At 41.4% G+C, this 22192-nt stretch overlaps 1 protein-coding gene across 1 annotated transcript in view; it reads right to left on the bottom strand.

The window, feature by feature from the left end:
* ADIPOR2 (adiponectin receptor 2) overlaps positions 1-22192 on the bottom strand; it is a 76648-nt gene that overhangs the window by 38242 nt on the left and 16214 nt on the right. The window contains exon 2 of the mRNA XM_069491662.1: positions 769-1025. Within this exon, the coding sequence (XP_069347763.1) occupies positions 769-939 (171 nt within the window). The 5' untranslated portion in view covers positions 940-1025. The remainder of the gene's footprint in view (positions 1-768; positions 1026-22192) is intronic.

Here is a 22192-nt window from a genome sequence, read left to right as displayed (position 1 = left end):
ATAAAACTTAAAAATTTCATCAAATAATATAGTTTAAATGTATATTTATTATATACATGTACATCAATTTTTTTATTCTATTTTGCTGTTCAATTTTTTTAATGCTTTATAATACTAAAATTAATTCACAATCCATAGTTTGAGAAACACTGTACTAGTGCCACCATATTAACGCATGCTACATAATAGGAAAGTTCCAGAGCACATAGCAAAATGTCTTTAAAAAGGACTTTCCAATGCTGTTCACAAATATTTATGCCTTTGCTTTCAAGGTATAGCTGCCTGAAGACGCTCTTTTCTCTGGGAAGTAAGAGGAAAGATTAAAATCTGCCTTCTGCTTTCAGAATTCTACTGACTCCCAAGGTATGCACTAAAGATAAATAGTTTCCAGAAAAGTTTCAGCACGCAATTAGAATTTCTCCAAAAATATAACTGATAGCGTCATAACTGAAGCCTAGTAAAATTACAAAGGTTATATGGTAACTACAAAACCCATTTCTTCTCCCTTAAAGAAGATAAAGAAGATTAAGTACGATTTTAGGCATTAGCAAGAAAGGCGAAACTGTGGAATCAAATAGTATCTGAACTAATTTAAGAATGAGTGACTTCAAGTTATACTGAAGAAAAAAATACAAATGTGCTCAAGGTTCGTTCTCAGTACTCCATCTTCTCTCCAGCAATGGCCCTATATACTTTTTTTAATATCCTCCCTCTTAGCATACCCCCATAAATTTTTGTTTTGTTTACCATCCTTCCAACATTACTTACTTTTTTATGATGGGAAGAACGAACAGATGCCTCTAAAATAGGCTCCAAATCTCCTTGGTGGCTGTCATTATCACCTCCCCTTGTACCATCAAGTTGGTGCCCTTTTCTGAGCCTTATATCTGGCTCTGGAGTCCTGCTGCACCCCAATCGGTTTTCTGCTGGCTCGTTCATGGGATACCCAAGGCTTTCTTACAAAGAGGTCTTTCTTTCTGTCCCTTCTTCTTGGGAGAATGGACTTTCAGAGTAGTGTGTTGACCCTAAAGACAGGAAAGTTTTGAATAAATATATTTTGAATAAATGAGTACTGGGGAAAAGACATCAGTTATATTATTGTACATTCAAACAATAGAACACTCAACAATCATTAAAAATAATAAAAGAATAATGTATTACAAAAACCTACATTTGTTGATGGGGAGACTGCCAAAATCTTTTTTAAATTATAAAAGCAGGATACAAGACAACATGTGTAATATTTTCCCACTTACATGTTATAAAAATATATAATTGTATGTAAGTATGTATGTACTAGAATAATTACTGGAAAATATTCAAAACCATGCTCTGGGTACAGAAGTACACAAAGAACCTAGGGTCTCAAGGGAGAATACTTTTCACTTTGTTTTGCCTGCATTATTTTTTTACCATACATATTACTTTTTCAATTAAAAATACAGAAAATATATATGATTCTAATTTAAAATTAGAAATTAGAATTCAAAATCCAAATTGTATATATTAGGAAGAATATATGTAGGTTTATATATTATAAATATGTTTAACACATCTAATCTCATTTAAACATCACAATGATCCTATAGGGTATTTTTATTTCTATTTCACAGGTGAGGAAACCAAAATTCACCACACTTTGTATTAAAATAAATAGGACAAAGTCTCTGAGTTTATATAACACTTATTACTGGTAATGTTTTGCATTCAAAGGTTTAATGTTTGACATTTCCACATTTTTTAGTTGTTTTGAACTCTAACTAAACTACCCTGGAAGGAAGAAACTTAGGACCAAAGCATACTCCTCCTTTTATATTCATCTAGGTTCCCAGAAAGTGCTACGCACATAAATGTTTAATGAATATTTGATAAATACTTCAATGTTCTTGAGTAGTAAAAACATTTTCAGAAATCATCAATCTCTCTTCAAACTGAACTGGAGCAAGTAAGTTTCCTAGGAGTTCAATCCTTTCAAGTCCTTGGCACTCTACCTCTTAACTCATGGTACACAAGCTTATTTTAGACAATTAGTTGCATATCCAAATAAGGATTATCATAGCCAATCCAATCAGAACTACCAAAACAGGAAGAGAACAAGGTATACGATAGTTCTTAAATCCCATGAGATTCAAAGTTCCTACTGGGGAAAGGAGGAGTAAAGCAAAGTGGGAGGGCCTAGATTCCATAAAAAGAAGGTAATAGGTGTATTTAGCGTTCATATATATGGATACACAGACTGAGAACTAAGTCAAAGAATTAGACTAAGAATTAGCCAACTGTTAGTCCCATAAATCATGTGAGTTTGCTACAGGATTTCTCTAAGGGTTTTGAAAGTCGATGGAGCAAGAACAAACACAAGGCTGGGTGCGGTGGCTCATGCCTGTACCCTAGCACTCTGGGAGGCCGAGGCAGGAGGACTGCTTGAGCTCAGGAGTTTGAGACGAGCCTAAGCAAGAGAAAGAGCAAGACCCTGTATCTACAAAAAAACAGAAAACTTAGCCAGGCGCCATGGCATACATCTGTGGTCCCAGCTACTCGGGAGGCTGGGGCAGGACAACTGCTTGAGCCCAGGAGTTTGAAGTTGCAGTGAGCTATGATGAGGTCACTACAACATTCCACCTGGCCACTACACTCCACCTGGGGCGACAGAGTGAGACTCTGTCTCAAAACAAACACAAAAAACAAAACACCACCACCAACAACAAACACAACTCTTCTAAGGATCCCCAAACCTGGCAAGTACTTAACCATTTCAGAGCCTGCACAACCACATTATACTACTGAGATGATAAACTATGTTACTAAAAGAGGAAACAATGGTTCATATTTAATTATTTACAGCTTACAAAGCTAGTTCACATCCATCATTTCATTTTGTTGCAGGGAAGAGGCAGCTAACATTTACTGAGGATTAACAAAGGTAAATTCTGTACCAGAGAATTTACACGTGTATCTGTGAGGTATTATCATCCTCCATTTAACAGATGTGGAAACTGAGACTCAGAGATTAAGTAATTTATTCAAGATCATTACGATACAAAGAGGAGCAGGTGAAATTTATACCCAGGTCTTCCTGGACCTCATGAACTTCAAGCACCTTCCACTGCCCAAGAAAACTAAGCCTGGGGTGAAAAAAAGATAAGAAATTGAAATTTCAAGTTAGTTGGTTTACATCGCAAGTAAACTACAGATTTGGGATCTTCATTCTCAAACTGTAGCACGTAGAATAAAGCATCTTAAAAGTATTCTTGAGATATAACTACACCAAACTTCTCATAAGCAGGAGCTATATATATGGAGCGGTGTTGCTCATTTATGAGAATAGAAACAGCATGCTCCATTAGTTAGAATTGTTTTGTAATCCTCAACTCAGAAAACGAAGGCAAATGATAAGAAATAAATGTTCCCAAAGAATTTTTTACAGCTTCTCTTTAAAATAAAACGGAATAAGAAAATAAATTTCCAGGAAAGTCCTGAGATCAATATATATTCCTATCAATAATGTTTTCTAAATTTACAAGTATCAAAAAATAAGAATCAAGAAAATAAAGCACTGCAAAATTTTTGAAAAAATTTAATAATATTTCCCACCCTATATATACTAAAACAGGAAAGTCTATCAGTATAGAGTTTCAACAATAGACCTGCTGAAGGAAAAAGTATTTATGTCAACCCTCAGGCTCCAAAAACATTAACAAAACAGAATACCCTAAACCTAGAATATCCTAAAGAACTGAAGTTCACTATATATTTTACTTTATTTGCATTCTACCTACTAAAAACATGAATTCCTACTAGAATGCAATACCTTGAAATAAAAAACAAACAAGTCAGTCCAAAGTAAAATCAGAAGTATGAACTAAAATAAAATCTTCCCCCCCCCAAACAGAATGGACCCCCTCTTGGCCAAGAGGACTCCAGAAAAACCTTAAAGCTGAGTTGCCCACTATAAGGAGAAGGGAAGTCATACACACACCTGGTCATGCCCCCTACCTTTTGGAGCTATTCTTTGTAACAATAAGATCATTAATAGACCGAAGGCCATGCAAGACAAAGGTTAAGCCACACCTACAGGCCATTAATCTACTTAACAGATCACTGGAGTCTCAATCCAGAGCATTGTCTCTGATTAACAAACTTCCTTACCTTAGCACATTCCCATCCTTTAGGCAAAGTTCAAGTTCATTTCTTTAACCAATTACAAGTCAAAGAATCTTTAAGCCTCCCAACTCCACATGCTGCCTCTTTGGGCTAAACCAATGTACATCTTCCACATATTGATTTATGATTTTACATGTAATTCCTGTCTCCATGAATATACAAAACCACAATGTAACACAGCTACCTTGCGAGGATTTTCTCAAGACCTCATGAGGGCATGTTTCTCCGGGTTGCACTCACATACACTCAGCCCAAAATAAACCTCTGTAAATTATTTTACAGAGTTTGGGATTTTGTTCTGTTAACAGAAGGAAAGGTATCCTTTAGCACCCACATCATTTAACTCCATCTTGGAGTTTTAGACAATTAAATAAGGAAAAAAAGAGGGGTACAAAAACTGGAAAGAGAAAGGCAAAACCATAACTATTTCCAGATTATATGACTGTTTCATCTATAAGACCCAGGAGAATCAACTCAAAAAAATACTATAAATAAGAAAATTCATCAATGTGATTGGACATAAAATTAATATTATGGATATCAACAGCCTTCGTCCCAAAACCCAACAATATTTGGTCATCATGGAAGAAAAAAATACATTGCAATAAAAAAAGAGATAAAACACTGCAAAACAAATCCTAAAATGTTACTGAGGATCTACAAAAATATTTCTAAAAATAATAAATGAGTTCAGCAAGGTCACAGGATTCAAGATCAACACCAAATATCAAATACATTTCTACATATTAATAATAAACATGTGGAAACTAAAATTTTAGATAATACCATTTACAATTGCTTCAAAGAAAATTATATACTTTAAGTATACACTTAACAAAAATATGCACTGGATCTGCATGCTAAAAATTACAAAATACTGATGAAAGAAATAAAAAATCCATAAACAAACAGCAATATACTATGTTCACAGATTAGAAGACTTACACAGTAAAGATATCAATTCTCTCCAAATTGTTCTATAGGTTTAATGTAATTCTTATCAAGATCGCAGCAAAGATTTTTGCAGATATAAACAAACTTATTCTAAAATTTCTATGGAAAGCACAGCTCTAGAATAACCAAAACAATTTTAAAAGTGGGAAGAATTTCTTTACCTGACTGAAGGCCTACGACAGCTACAGTAGTCCAGATGGAGTAGAAAACCCACCAACAAGCTCCCACCCCTGCTGTCTCCCCTAACAGCCATCAGTCCCTCGCTGCTTGCAGCAACTCCCGTACCAGGAACCAAAGTGGCTGACCCTGGCCCCACAGAAGATAACCATATTGCAACTGTCAACTGCGACCCGTTCCTTCCCTAAAAAACAAAATGTTTAAAAGACCCTTACGCTCTTTGTTCAGGGCTCAGAATTTGGTGGCGAGTCCCCTCTGAGCCTGCCGGCATAATAAACCTGTTTTGCTGTACTTCAGTCTGCCTCTAGGTCTGTTCCGGGTCGATTTTGCTGTAACAGACAGTGTGGTTTTGGCAGAGGAATACATATAAAGAGTGACAGAAACGGAATAGAGAACCCAGAAATGACTGATACAAGTATGCCTGTTATTTTATAAACATGCCAAAGCAATTCAATAAAGGAAGGATAGCCTTTTCAACAAATGGTGCTGAAATAATTGAACATCCATGGGCAAAAGACAAACAAAAAGGACCTCAACCTAAACCTCACACCTTATATAAAAATTAACTCAAAATGAATCGTGGACTTAAATGTAAAATGCAAAACTATAAAACTTTAAAAACACAGGGCTATGCAAAGAGTTCTAAAACTTGACACCAAAAGTACAATCCATAAAGGGAAACACTGATAACTGGGCTCATCAAAATTAACTTTTCTGAGAGACCCTGTTAAGTTTAAGAGACAAGATAAGGACTGGGAGAAAATATTTGCACATCACATATACAATATAGCATTAGTATGAATTCTCAAAATTAAACAGCACAAAAACAATCCAACTAGAAAATGAAAAATGACATGAATGAACATCTCACCAAAGAGGATAGATACACTGATGGCAAATAGTCATATGTACAGATGTTCAACATCATTAGCCACCAAGGAAATGCAAATTAAAACCACCATAAGACAGCATGACAAACCTAATCAGAATGACTTTTAAAAAAAGAAAAATAAAACTAACAACGAGGAGACTGACTTCTGGCATTACAGTGTGAGGAGCTCCAATGGCCTGCTCCCCAGAAAAGCTGGTGAAAACTATGAAAAAACAACCATTAGAAAACAACCATTTGGAAATACTCCAAAGGCAACTAGCAAATGAAGAAACATCTGTTCAAAGACACCTATGAAAATTCAGTAAGAAAGACAAGAGTCTGGTATTAGAACCTCTTTTTTCCTATCCACCCTCTCCCAGCTCAAAGCAGAGACTACACTCCAGACTGATGCAAGCTCCCTCTGCCCCTTCTATCCAGATGAAGGGATTTCTCCCCCAACCCCAGGAGCAGGACATCAGTGTTTCTCATCCATCCTTTCCTAGCTACCTGTTGCTGAGGCTAAGTCCTTCACAAACACAGTTTATAAGTGGGGACTCCCTTCTGCCCAGCCCCCACTTGTTGAACAAAGGCTCTACCTAGGGCCTGTCACACTGAGAATAATGAAACTCTTACCATTCTTGACCCTGCTCATCATGTGGTGTTTCCACACCAGGAGGACCCCAGGCTACTACCTACCCTCCCCACTGAACACTCATCTCCTAGAATGGGTTGTCACTCAGAGAGAAACTTATTGTTCCCACTCCCACACCTCTAGAGCACAAGCTCAGGGTATGCCCTCAGGAGAGAAGATAAACAAAAAAACCCATATAGCTCCTAATCTTTTCCCAAAGCGACAGAACCAGGGATCAGAACAAAATTAAACATTGATCTGAGAAACTATTCCTTCAAAAGAACCAGAATTTGGATTATTCTTAGAACAATTTTTACTCCAGGGCATTGGTTGAAATCAATAGAGCAATCCGCCAGCAATTAATGGAGTTTAAAGCTGGGTGTGTTCCAGGAAATAAAGAGAAGAGGACCCTACCAAAAATACTATCATCTCAGGGTGACTGAAGGCCTATCCCAAGTTAGAGGGTGAAGACTGGGGGGGGGAAACAAAGTTTACTAAAATAATCCAGTCAGTCACTAAACAAATGAGCAAATAATAAGCCCTGGAAGAAGGGAGACCAGTACCTAGAGCTGCTACAGAGTATTATTTAACATGCCCAGTTTAAAAAAAAAAATATGAGGCATATTAATATAAAAAATATTAATGAAAAAGTACAGCCCATATAATGGGGTGGGGGGGAGCAAGCAACAAAAAATGCCCGTGAGAGAACAGATGTCAAATTTATCAGAAGACTTTAAAGTAACCATTACATGTTCATAGAACTAAAGGAAACTACGATTAAAGAAGTAAAAGAAAGCATAATGACAATGTCACTTTAGATAGAGAATATCAATAAAGACACAGAAATTGGAAAGAGAAGAACCAGGCCAGGCGTGGTGGCTCACGTCTGTAATCCTAGCACTCTGGGAGACAGAGGTGGGTGGATTGTTTGAGCTCAGGAGTTCGAAACCAGCCTGAGCAAGAGCGAGACCCCATCTCTACTAAAAATAGAAAGAAATTAGCTGGACAACTAAAAATATATAGAAAAAATTAGCCAAGCATGGTGGTGCATGCCTGTAGTCCCAGCTACACGGGAGGCTGAGGCAGGAGGATTACTTGAGCCCAAGAGTTTGAGGTTGCCGTGAGCTAGCCTAATACCATGGCACTCTAGCCCAGGCAACAGAGTGAGACTCTGTCTCAAAAAAAAAAGACAGACAGACAGACAGACAGACTAAAGCCTGAAAGCAAGTAACCTCAGACAGTAATTGAAATCCACACATCACACCCCCCCCAAAAAAGAGTACTTGTAAAGGTAGTTATTGTAAGGCTGGTGGTGGGTACCCCTCCCCTCCCTAATGGAAAAAGAAGAAGCCCCTCCTACTCCTCCATACCTGCCCTAAAGCTGAAACAAAGAAATTCCTCACTCTTCCCGCCGAAACCTTCCCTCCAGAGAAACTCCCATCCTCCACCCCTAAAAACGTATATAAGCCCACCCAGACTTCTGGGCAGGGCGGCTTCTCTGGTTCCACTTGTGGGACCATGAGGCTCGCCCGGGCCCCTCTCTTGGGACCCGTTACCCTCACCTGGAAGCGCCCCAATAAAGCCTCTTTACTTATCCCTTTCAACTCTGCTCGTCTTTCTTTCTCTGGCGCCGGCCACTCCAAAAAACCTTACATTTGGTGCCGAAACCCGAGAGGGGCGTTTGGCTGCGCTGGCCCGCTCTGGGGCTTTGGCTGCACCACCCCCTCCGCGAACTCTCGCATTCCGGACCGGGACCTCCACTGACTGCCTCTGAGTCCCTGATTGACTACCTCAGCCTGGGTGAGTCACCCCGTGTTATCCCAACCCGGATCCCCCAGGAGCCTCCGTTCCTTCCGGGAAGCTGTTCCTTATCCATTAAACCATGGGCCCACGTCGGAGGTTCCCCCGTTACAGGGGCTGAGGCTATTCGGGGACGCCTGAATTCCTCTCACCCCTTTCCGTACCGGCACACTAGTCTCAGGCAGAGACGTCCCCCCAGACTTTTGCTGCCTCCGTAGCCAGGAAGCTGTTCCTGGCTGTTTCCCCAACCGCGTTGAGGTGACATGGGTGACCAAAATTCCCCGTGAGACACCCCTGGGGTGTCTGCTGGCCAATCTGAAGGCCCTGGATTAAGACGTCCGGCCCAAGCGCCTCATTCTTTACTGCAATACTGGCCTGGCCAATGTATAAATTCGACAATGGCTCCCAATGGCCTGAAAATGGGACTTTTTTGATTTCAATATTCTGCAAGACCTTGATAATTTTTGTCACAGGAACGGCAAATGGTCAGAGATCCCATATGTCCAAGGCTTTTTCTGTTTGCGCTCCCGTCCTTCTGTCTGACCTGCCACCCCGCACAGGTCCTCCTTGCGCAGGGTCCTCCACCACCCTCCGCCGGGTGTCTCATCAGATGCCCCTTCAGCTTTCTCCGATCCACCTGACTCGCTCAGCTCTCCCTCTACTCGACCTCCACCACACCCACATGCGCCCCCTCACCCTTCTGCACCACCCAGCCGCTCACTGCCAACGTCTCCCATCAGCCAGCACACTCGCTCTCGAGTAAACCCCTCCGATCAGTCTCTCCTCTGTCCGTTACGGGAGGTGGCTGGTGCCGAGGGCATCTTACGGATGCATGTTCCCTTCTCCCTTTCTGAACTTTCTCAGACTGAAAAACGCCTAGGTTCGTTTTTTTAATGACCCTACAGCCTACACCAAAGAGTTCCGTTACTTGACACAGGCATATGACCTTACCTGGCATGATATTTTTGTTATACTCTCCTCTACCCTTGCTACTGATGAAAGGGAGCACGTCTGGGCAGCGGCTCAGAGACATCTTATGGACCGCTCTATGCCAGTGGGGGCCGAGGCTGTCCCTCGCAAAGAGCTGGAGTGGGAATACCAACTCGACACCCCTGCTGGCCAGGAGGGCAGGAAACGGCGGGACTGCATGTTGTAGTGTGTCCTTGCCGGCCTCCAGGCCGCCGCCCACCGTGCTATAAATTATGATAAACTCAGGGAAACTCAAAGGGCAGACAAAACCCTGCAGCCTTTCTCAGCTGCCTTACATATGCCCTTATCCAATATACCCGCCTAGATCCTACCTCCCCCACGGGGACTACTGTCCTTGCAACTCACTTTATTACTCAGTCCTCCCCTGACATCAGAAAGAAACTCAAAAAGGCAGAGGAGGACCCTCAGACCCGTATCCGAGACCTGGTGAATATGGCATTTAAAATCTTTAATTCCCGAGATGAACAGGCAGAGGCCCAAAAGGAGGCCCGTGTCCACCACAAGGCACACCTGCAGGCCCAAGCCTTGGTTGCAGCCCTGAGGCCGGCAGGACCCGAAAAGCCATCGACCTCGTCTAAGCCGACCAGCCGTGCTCCACCAGGCACCTGCTTTAAGTGCGGTAAGGAAGGCCACTGGGCCAGGCGGTGCCTGCAGCCACGTCGACCCACCAAGCCTTGCCCGGCATGTGGTCAAGAGGGACACTGGAAAAGTGACTGCCCCTTGGGACAGAAGTCCAGAGGGTCAGTCCTTCCATCCCTAAACCTGCCGATGGCAGCTTTGGGTCTGGCTGCTGAAGACTGAAGAGCCCCCAACTTGGCGACCCCGATAACCCTCGCTGAGCCCAGGGTAACAATCAAGGTAGCGGGTAAGACAGTGTCCTTTCTGGTTGACACGGGGGCTACCTACTCTGTCCTGCCTTCCTTTTCAGGCCCTACTTATCCTTCCCAGGTGTCGGTCGTGGGTATTGACGGCAATCCCTCTCGACCCCCCACCACCGGTCCCCTAACTTGTCTAATAGATGATCGTCCCATCACCCATTCCTTCCTTATCATGCCCTCCTGTCCTGCTCCACTATTGGGAAGGGACTTATTAACCAAGCTGGGCACAACTCTCCACTTTTCCTCCGGAACCTCCGCCCTCCTTCTTTTATCTCTCTCTCCAGATTCCTCAGCTCCGCCGACAGCCTCTCCTGCCTTATCAAGTCCTACATACCCCCTCCTGCCTGAACTCACAGACCCTTGGGTTTGGGACACCTCCACCCCAGTGGTGGCCATGCACCACACCCCCATCCTCATTCGACTCAAAGATCCCTCATCCTTCCCTTCCCGGCCAAAGTTCCCTATTTCACCAACCCACCGCAGAAGTCTAAAACCGATTATAGAACGTCTTCTGCACAAAAAACTTTTAATTCTGACCGACTCTCCCTATAACACACCCATTCTCCCAGCAAAAAGGCCAAATGGCTCATACCGGCTAGTCCAGGACCTCAGACTCATTAATGAGGCAGGTGTCCCCATACACCCTGTAGTGCCTAATCTCTACGCTTTACTCTCTCATATTCCACCCTCCACCACCCACTTTTCTGTCCTGGACCTCAAAGACGCTTTCTTTACCTTTCCTTTAGACCCAGCCAGCTACAATCTCTTTGCCTTTAGTGGGAAGATCCCAACACAAACATGTCTCGACAACTCACTTGGACTGTCCTGCCCCAGGGGTTCAGGGACAGCCCACACCTCTTTGGTCAGGCTCTCGCCCAAGATCTTCTTCAATGCCCCTTACAGCCGAGTACTGTCCTCCAATATGTGGACGATTTATTACTCTGCAGCCCCTCATACTCCGACAGCCACACACACACTGCCTCTCTACTTAACTTTCTTGCCTCTAAGGGCTACCGGGTGTCCCCCTCCAAAGTTCAGCTGTCTAAGCCTACTGTCACTTACCTTGGACTTTGTCTCACCCCCACTTCCCGTCATCTCACTTGTGATCGCCAGCAGGCTCTTCGTGACCTCCAGCCACCCAGCACTGCTGAACAAATTCTATCCTTCCTTGGGTTTGTTGGTTTCTTCCGACACTGGATCCCCAGCTTTTCTCTCCTTGCCAAACCCCTCTATGAGGCAGCATATGATGCCTCTGCTGGTCCTCTGTTAAACCCTCAGGCTGTCTGCCGCGCATTCCTAAAACTTCGAGGCTCTCTCTTACAAGCACCCCCTCTAAGACTCCCTCATCCTGAAAAACCCCTTTATCTCTACACGGATAAGCACCAGGGCCTGGCCCTCGGTGTCCTCACCCAACCTCTGGGACCTACTCCCATTTCTACCCCAGTGGCCTACTTATCCAAACAGCTGGACACTACGGTCCATGGCTGGCCCCCGCCCCCCCATCTCCGCACCTTAGCCGTGGCCGCTACTCTCACCAGGGAGGCCCTGAAACTCTCCCTGGGACAGAACTTACATGTCTTCTCCACCCACCGTTTACAGGACCTTCTAACTCATCGCTCTTTAGCCCTCCTCACTCCGACTAGACTACAGGAATTCCATCTTTTGTTTATAGAAAATCCCACCATTACTTTATCTCAATCCCCAACTCTAAACCCTGCCACTCTGCTCCCCATTCCCTGCCTATTCCTGTCCTCACACTCCTGCTCAGAAATGGTTGAAACCTCCACTACCCCTAGACCCAATCTGTCAGACAAGCCACTCCCTACAACAGACTTAACTTTCTTTGTTGATGGCAGCTCAGTCACAGGTGAGGACCGCAAATGCCGGGCGGCCTATGCCATTGTCTCTGCCTCTCAGGTAATAGAAGCCTCTCGTCTTCCGGAGGGCACCACCTCCCAAAAGGCGGAACTCGCTCTCACCTGAGCCTTACACCTAGCCAAAGGCAAGATTGTAAATATTTACACGGACTCCAAGTATGTGCTTATGATAGCTCACTGCCATGCTGCCATATGGAGAGAATGGGGCTTTCTCTCTACCAAGGGCTCCCCTGTAATTAACGCCACCCTTATCTCCAGTCTCCTCGAGGCCCTTCAGTTATCCACCCAATTAGCTATCATACACTGCAAGGACCATTGCCCGCACCCTAACATCCCCAAAACACCCTAGTCTGGCTCCTCTTCTTTTCCTTTCCATTCCTTCCCCCCAACCTCGCTACACTCCAGAGGAGTGCGACAGCCTTCTCACCCAAGGGGGATCAACCACCACTGAAGAGTGGGTCCTTCTCAAAGACGGCAAGCTGGCGCTCCCTAAGGCACAGGCCCTGGAACTCATTGGCCAGGTCAACTCCTCACTTCATATCAGCACTTAGGGCCTCTCCCACTTCTTACAGCCTCTATTTTCACACCCTTCCCTATATTCTCTCATCAAAACTGTTTGCTCAGACTGTGACATTTGTGCCTCTGTTAACCCTCAAGGGGGCCTGAAACCCCCTGTGTCCACCCACCAGATGCGTGGTCACCTCCCCAGACAAGACTGGCAGGCCAATTTCACTCATATGCCACCTCACAGACATTTCAAATTCGTGTATGGCCGGCCTTTTCTTATTAGGCCTTTTCTTGTTGACCATTATCTTCCAGTCCAGCTCCCACATTTGGCCTCCTATTTCCCATCTTTCTCTCCTCAGGCAACTTCTCCGTGACAGCCTGGCAACTCATTTCTCCAATGCCGCCTGCAGGAATTATCCAGAGTGACAGTAAATCAGATGCTTCCTCATCCCTACTCTCCTCTTCCAGTCACCCCTCCACCAGCCAACTCTGGCCCAAAGCCCCCACTATGCCCCTAAAAAGCAGGAAGTAGCCCCTAAAAAGCAGGAAGTAGCCAGAAAGACCGTGGCACCCTATTATCACTAAAAGGCTGGAATGTAAGGCTGGTGGCGGGCACCCCTCCCCTCCCTAATGGAAAAAGAAGCAGCCCCTCCTCTCCTCCATACCTGCCCTAAAGCTGAAACAAAGAAATTCCTCACTCTTCCCGCCGAAACCTTCCCTCCAGAGAAACTCCCATCTCCCACCCCTGAAAACGTATACAAGCCCACCCAGACTTCTGGGCAGGGCAACTTCTCTGGTTCCACTCGTGGGACCATGAGGCTCGCCCAGGCCCCTCTCTTGGGACCCGTTGCCCCCACCCGGGAGCGCCCCAATAAAGCCTCTTTACTTATCCCTTTCAACTCTGCTCGTCTTTCTTTCTCTGGCGCTGGCCACTCCAAAAAAACCTTACAGTTATGTAATTATAAAAGACAGTATAAATGTGTTTTTTCCTTTCTTAACTGGTTTTTTTTTTTTTAGTCAATTGTATAAAATGATACACATTTTGCATCGCCTAAATTCTGGTATATTGTGTTTTTGTTTCGTTTGTCTCAAGATATTTTCTTTTTTTTTTTTTTTTTTTTTTGTGGAGACAGAGTCTCACTTTGTTGCCCAGGCTAGAGTGAGTGCTGTGGTGTCAGCTTAGCTCACAGCAACCTCAGACTCCTCGGCTTAAGCGATCCTACTGCCTCAGCCTCCCGAGTAGCTGGGACTACAGGCATGCGCCACCATGCCCGGCTAAGTTTTTCTATATAGATTTTTAGTTGTCCGTATAATTTCTTTCTATTTTTAGTAGAGACGGGGTCTCGCTCTTGCTCAAGCTGGTCTCGAACTCCTGACCTCGAGCGATCCACCCGCCTCGGCCTCCCAGAGTGCTAGGATTACAGGCGTGAGCCACCGCGCCCGGCCTCAAGATATTTTCTAATTTCCCTTGTGATTTCTTCTTTGACCAAATGGTTAAGAGTGTGTTAAATTCCATGTTTGTAAATTTTCCAGTTTTCCTTCTCTTATTTCTACTTTCATTCCATTGTGATCAGAAAAGACATTTTGTGTGATTTCAATCTTTTTAGAATTTATTAAGACTAGTTTTACGGCCTAGGATATGGTCTATCCTGGAAAAGGATCCATGTGCGCTTGAGAAAAATTGCCTATTGTTGAGTGAATTGTTCTGTACTTGTCTGTTGTGCCCAAATGGTTACGGTGGTGTTCAAGTCCTCTATTTCTAACGACTAGATCCCCTGTCTAGTTGTTCTTTCCATGTTTGAAAGTGGGATATTAAAGTTTCTAACTATTATTTTAGAGCTGTCTATTTCTCCCTTCAATTCTGTCAATATCTGCTGCATATAATTTGGACCTCTGCATATGATTTGGAGCATATATGTTTATAACTATTATATTTTCTTGGTGTATACAGACCCTTTTATCAATATGTAACATCCTTCATCTCTTGTAACAGTTTTTAAACTTAAAACCTATTTTCTCTTATATTAGTAAGCTACCCTATCTCTCTTTTGGTTACTATTTATTTGGATGAAACAACTTTTTCAATCCTTTCACTTTCAACCTACGTATGTCCTTAGATCTAAAGTAACAGTTCAAGATAACTCATATTAATAACAATACCCAGAAATTTGAGTTATGTTTTATAGAATTTGAGTTATTGCCTGCCAAAGCCACTTGATACAATTTAGGACTCTCATACAGTTTCTTATACAAGCACATATTTAAACATATTTCTCAAAGAGCCATAGTTTGCAAATGGCTTTAGGATTGATATATTCTCCCTTAATAAGAAAGTAACATGACTAAACTCATCAATTCCCAATTCTTCACACACACAAACCAAAAAAAAACCCAAAAAACTTAATAATCCTGAAATAAAAAAGGCTGTTATCACACTTGCCTTACCTTTCCATTCAGTCAGCCCCCCACACGTGTGGGTTCTGCATCTGTGAATTCAACCAACCACAGATAGAAATTGCCTGGGGGAAAAAATACATCTGTACTGAACATGTACAGTCTTTTTTAGCTTGTTTCCTTTTTTTCCTAAACAATACAGTATAATAACTGTTTACATAGCATTTACATTGTATTAGGAATTAAAGGTAATCCAGAGGTGGTTTAAAGTATACAGGAAGATGTGCACAGTTTATATGCAAACACTACCCTATTTTACACCAGGAATTTGAACATCCGTGGATTTTGGTATCTATGGGAGGCCCTGGAACCAATCCTCCATGGATACCAAGGGATGAACGTGTTCCATTAAGAATCTAGAATTACTGTGCATCTCTGAAAGCCTCTCTCTTCTAAAATTAGCCATCTACTAGATGCCTGCTTACAGATGTGGGACCTGAGGCTCAGAGGCAGATCTAACCACAGGAAAAAACTGGCAAAAACCAGACCCAGATCTTAATTCTCCAATTGCTCATTCAGAGTTCAACCATCATAAAATTCTTTTTTTTTTTTTATTTTTCAAAGTCCAGTCAAGAAGTAATAAAATTATTTTTGACAGAAATAGTTCAAACTTTTAAGAAGACAGATAGACTTAACCTATCCTTTTCATCTTCATTCATTTTTACCTAACATTATTTTATGCATACCCACTTTCACCAAAAATCTAGTCCATTTAAAAAAAAAAAATTTCACCTTGGAATAAAAAACTCTAGCTGTAAAGAAAATCACTTAATGGCATGCATAGTCATTCCACCAAACCTGACATTCATTATTTTATAATACTTTCCAGGGCTTTTTAGTTCCAAACAGCTTATTTGTCCCAACAGCACACTTTATGATAAACTGTGAATTTCCCACAAGTTTTCTAGTAGTTATAAAGCCTGTCAGTTGAACCACAATTAAACCATAGCACTGTTTACCTGACTTATGTTTTCCTATTTAATGACTGAAGGTTTTACCTGTCCAAATCATATTCTACAACTTGCTGCTGCCACAATCACTAGATTTGCTAACACTGTAAGTTTACTTGCCATAGTGGACAGTATTAGACAACATTATTGCCAAAGATATTCCTCCCTCTTCCCAAATCCCTATACCCAATCCACTAGCAAATACCATGGATTTTTACCTCCAAAATATCTCTCAAATTCTATTTCTTTTCCTCTTCCCTGCCACTATCTTAAGCTAAGCCACCAATATCTCTGACCTACAATACTTTGATAATATCCTAACTGGTCTCCCTATCTACTACTCTCATACTTGCTGTCTCCTCTCTTTATTTAACAGTAAAAATACTCTTCCAAACAGAAAAATCATGTCACTCCCTTCCTAAAATCCCTCCAATAGATTTTATTCCTTATGCAAAAGAAAACCAAAATCTTTACTATAATCTCAATGAGGACCTTCATGATTTCATCCCTACCAACCTCTCTAATCTCAACTTACAAAGCTCCCTAATTGGCTCATGATTTTGATCCTTTTCCATACCAATCTTGATCAGCAGCAGGCCCTGGAAACAGGCCTGGGCACTTAACTAGCTAACTACCCCTTACCATTTAAGCTCTCAGGTGAAAGGTCATCTTTTCAGGAAGCCCTCACCTAACCACCCTTATCTAAAACAGCATTACTTCACCCTTCACACCAGTCACTCTTAACACTTTACACTGTTTAATTTCCTTCATAGTCCTTATCACTCTCTGAAATTATTTATTTTCCTCTTAATTGCCTATCTTTCCCCAAAAAATCATCAGCCCCTTAAGTGTTAAACCTAATCTGTCTTATTCACCATACTTATCTAGAATAGTTATCCATCACACAGTACACCCTCAAGATCTGCTTAATGGATAAATGAAGTTTCTATTAGAAATTCCTTGGTGCTATGGACTGAATTGTATCCCCTCAAAATTCATATGTTGAAGCCCTAAACCCCAGTACCTTACAATATGACTATATTTAGACCCAGGGCCTTTAAAGAGGTAATTAAGATTAAATGAAATCACATGGGTGGGGGCCTCAATCCAATATGACTGATGTCCTCTTAAGAAGAGAAAGCGACCTCAGGAATGCGTGCCCAGAGGAAAGGCCCTGTGAGGACACAGAGAGAAGGTAGACATCTGTAAACCAAGGAGAGAGGTCTTAGGAGATACCAAACCTGCTGACATCTTGATCTTAGAATTCTAGCCCCTAGAACTCTGACAAAATAAATATCTGTCATTGAAGCTATCCAATCTGTGGTACTAGCAGCCTTAGCAAATTAATATACTTGGCTTTCAATAGAATAGCACATTATTTTAGCATTTTTCCTACAGAAATAACTGAAAAATTACATCTCAAAGTTTACCAGTAGATGACATCACCATAACTCTTTATATAGCTACTTATAATTTAATTTTTAGCCATCTAATAAGTAATTTGAGGAAGCTGCTTCAAGAGCATGTGTGATTAAGGTAATAACTAGTCAGTGCTCCTAATACTCTAAAGCAGGGTCAACAAACTTTCTGTAAAAGGCCAGATGGTATATATTTTAGGTTTTGTAGGCCACAAAAAGTCTCTCCTACAAAATTACTCAACTACTATAGCACAAAAGTGGCCATAAACAACACGTGAATAAATGTGAGTGTGGCTATGTTCCAATAAAACTTTATTTATGAACACTGAAATTTCCATTTCATATAATTTTCATTCACATATTGCAAAACGTTTTGTTTAAACTATTTTTAAATGTAAAAACCAATCTTGGTTCATAAGCCATACAACAGGCAGGATACCTGGTGGCTAGGTACAGTTTGCCAAGCCTGACCTAAGGCAACAGTTTTACTTTACCACCTCCATTTTACAGAGAAGGAAATCTCAAGGCTTCCCTACATAGCAACAATTAACATGGCAGCCCAATGTCTAGACTGGAAGTAGATGCATCTATGTCTGTCTACAAAACTATGCAAATAGTAGAACAAAAAATTGTCACACAAGTTTATTCTGTTCTGAAGAGTTCTGTCTTAAGCCTAAGAAAATTAACATTCTTCTATAAACTATATTTCTTCTCACACCATGAGGACATTAACAAAAGAAAAATTTTTTAAGCTGATAGATCAAATGACATGTCCTACCACTAACCTGAGGGTGGCTAGTAAGCAGATATAGAGAAACACAAGACCATTAAATTCTGGTTTAATAAAGATTTTCTAAAAAGGAACAAGTAACCCCATAACAAAATTTCTAACACCCCCTGAGGCTACAGTTCTCTAATTCTGTTTCCGGGTGCCTATCTTCATATTATTAATATATAACAATAACCATAAATATGATAACTTTTCTTTAACTCTTTTAAAAATATACATATATTTTTTGCTCTTTTCAAACAAAAGTTAACACAAAAGGCATTCAGAAGAATCATTCCCCCGTAAGAAACTTCTTGTTAGCATATAAGGAAAAACGGACAAAGTATCTTCATTTTAAAAATTTAAACATAAGGGTACTTCCAGAGAACAAAATTTCAACCTAGAGGTAAGAAACAGGAAAGCTGAGTTCCATTTTTTATTGCTGTTGTTAAAGTCAGATCTGAAACATAATACCTACAAGTTCCCTTCTCTTTAAAAGAACTGTAAGGTAAGTAAAATGCAGTAGGCAAAATAATGGTCCCCCAAAGATGTCCAGGTGTTAATCGCTGGAACCTATGACTATGTTACAAATATGTTACATGGCAAAGGAAAACTAACTAAAGTCGCTAATTCAGGGGATAGGAAGATTGTCCTGGATTATCCAGTGGGCCTAATGTAACCTTAAAAGTAAAGACGGAAGCAGAAGAGTTTAGAGTCAGAAAGAAAAGCATTACTATAGGAGACAGACACAAAGAGGTGCACTGTTGCTGGATGAAGATGTCACTAAAAGCTAGAAAAAGGCCGGGCGCGGTGGCTCACGCCTGTAATCCTAGCACTCTGGGAGGCCGAGGCGGGTGGATCGCTCGAGGTCAGGAGTTCGAGACCAGCCTGAGCAAGAGCGAGACCCCGTCTCTATTAAAAATAGAAAGAAATTATACGGACAACTAAAAATCTATATAGAAAAAATTAGCCGGGCATAGTGGCACATGCCTGTAGTCCCAGCTACTCGGGAGGCTGAGGCAGTAGGATCGCTTAAGCAGAGGAGTCTGAGGTTGCTGTGAGCTAAGCTGACGCCGTGGCACTCACTCTAGCCTGGGCAACAAAGTGAGACTCTGTCTCCACAAAAAAAATAAAAAAAAAAAAAAAATAATGATAATAATAAAAGCTAGAAAAAGCAAGGGAACAGATTCTCCCCCGGGGCCCCCAGGAAGGACCTTGGCCAGGCTGACACCTTGATTTTAGTCCAATGAAATCCTATAGCAGATCTCTGACCTGCAGAACCATAAGATAATAAACCTCTGTTGTTTTAAATCACTAAGTTTGTGGTAACTTGTTACTGTAGCAAATAAGAAAAACTAATACATAAATTTTGAAATTGAAATAACTAAAAATTTTTTTTAATCCTCTCCATAACCACCTAATAAAAAAAAAGTCTGCTTAATCTCACCTCTCAACATCAACTTACAATTAAGTGCTTCTGGAAACTTGAAGTGATCAAAGACATGAAAAATTGCTCTTATTTGTGAATTTTTACTGCCAAGTGTAAAGAAGTTTGAAAAATCCTAGATCTCTAAAGCAAACCAATACAGAACCACTTTGCAAAATCTGTTTCAAGCTTTTACTCTGGAAAGGATATCTCCAATCTATCAAGCTCCATATAAACAATATTCTCAAACACAAAATGAAATTAGAGTATACCTTTCATACTATACCTCCAAAATGCACTGACTACTAAGGTTCCCAACCTTGAAAGAGCTGACACATCTGGACTTCCTAATCGTCATTTGATGTGTGTAGCAGAGTGTAGTGGAAGTTGAGGTATCAAAGCGGTAGACTAGGCCGCTTATCAACTTATTGGGTAGACTAGGCTGCTTATCAACTTACTGTCTCTCCACTCCAAATTCATCTTTTTTGCCTGCATTGTGAAAATAATCTGGGCCCTTCAAATATTTTTCCTTTGCCAGATGCCACAATGTTAAGTCTTGTCAGCACAGGGCACTGCAGAAATGCACAGGATAAAAATGTTTTGTTTCTTGGTGTGCTAACTTGGCAGGGTTCTGCAGCTTTCATTAACACCCTAAAAGGTGAATTTTCAGAAAATCCTATAGGGTATATTTCCAACAAGTTCTGCCAGCTCAGCACCAGAGCAACTTCTCTGCCATTCAGTGAGCCCTAGCCATGTCCTCTCCAACAAGATCTAAATCTCAAGCAGGGGTGGGAATGGAAAGGTCTCTTCCTTGGGTATTCTAGCTCAACTTTAGGGGTAGCAGCTGCCCCTTATAGCTGCTACTCCTATACTCTTTAGCATTCTCTTTGCTTCTTACTAGGCAATTCCTCAACCCCAACCTCCTGTTATAGTTAATACTTCTTTATATTATTTTGCCTGTTCAAATCACTCTGTAACTTCACTTGGTCCAGAACTAACATAATATTTATTAAAATGTTGAAACAACAAAATTAATGACTATGGTCTTCTCTAGTAGCATAGTTCAGAAAGTTCAAATTAACCTAGGACTAAGAGAACACAGCTCCAAGACTGTTAACAATTGGAGAAAAGATCATTATAAGGCAATGGACAATTCTATGCTTTAAAGAGTAAAGGGTAGGACAGGTGTTTAGTCCCTGGATAAGACACTGGTTTTCAAACTGTCTGGGCCGGGCGTGGTGGCTGAGCCTGTAATCCTATTACACTGGGAGGCCGAGGCGGGAGGACAGCTTGATGTCAGGAGTTCAAGACCAGTCTGAACAAGAGCGAAACCCCATCTCTACTACAACAGAAAAATTAGCCAGGCACGGTGGCACGTGCCTGTAGTCCCAGCTACTTGGGAGGCTGAGACAAGAGGACTGCTTGAGCCCAGGAGTTTGAGGTTGCTGTGAGCTAGGCTGACACCCACAGCACTCTAACCTGGGTGACAGAGCAAGACTCTGTCTCAAAAAACAAAACAAAACAAACCAAACTGTGGTCTGAAGATCTCGGGGCTCCCTAAGACTCTTCCAGGAGGGCTACCAGGTCAAAATTAATACTACCAAGACATTACCTTTATCACTCTCATTCTTTCATAAGTGAACAATAAAGTAATCCAGAGGCTACATGATGTGTGCTATCACAACAGATTGAATGCAGACACAGATACAACAATTCAGTTATCGTCAATTAACCCAGACATTAAAGAAATTTGCAAAATTTCTCACTATTTTTTTTTAATTTTGGAAAATAGTTATTTTATTGAAATGTTATTTGTGTTACTATGTAATGGATTTATTATTTTTAAATGAATTAATTTCTTGTTTTAATTTCCATACGATAAGAGCATGTGTGTGCCTCTTTCTCTTTCTCTCTCTCACACACGTGCATGTGCTCAGAGAAAAGCAGTGGTGTGAGGGTCCTCAATATTCAAGAGTATAAAGGGAATTCCTGGGCTAAGAGCCTAGAGTAGACTGCTCCTGGCAGAAAATTTTCAACTCTTCTGAAGGAATTCGTGTCTTATTGTTGACTTAAAATTCTTCCTTCAACTGTTCTACTGCCCCTCTAAAATAAAAACTTTTAGAGTTTTTTTTATTTAAAATAAAAGATCCCCCCAAAATTATATGGCAGTATAAAATTATTACAAAGGAAATTTTGCTGAATAGAATGACTCACACAAGAAATGTCATTCTTTAAAAACAACTGACCTGCCCCCAAATATCTTTAACAGAGATGAACTTTTTGTTGTTACTAATGCAATTATTAATTCTCATTTTTGAGAAAAATATTC

This window comes from Eulemur rufifrons, chromosome 16 (assembly GCF_041146395.1).
Source record: "Eulemur rufifrons isolate Redbay chromosome 16, OSU_ERuf_1, whole genome shotgun sequence".
NCBI lineage: Eukaryota > Metazoa > Chordata > Mammalia > Primates > Lemuridae > Eulemur > Eulemur rufifrons.
The sequence above is the reverse complement of the archived record's forward strand: the minus strand, read 5'-3'. Positions and strand labels throughout refer to the sequence as shown.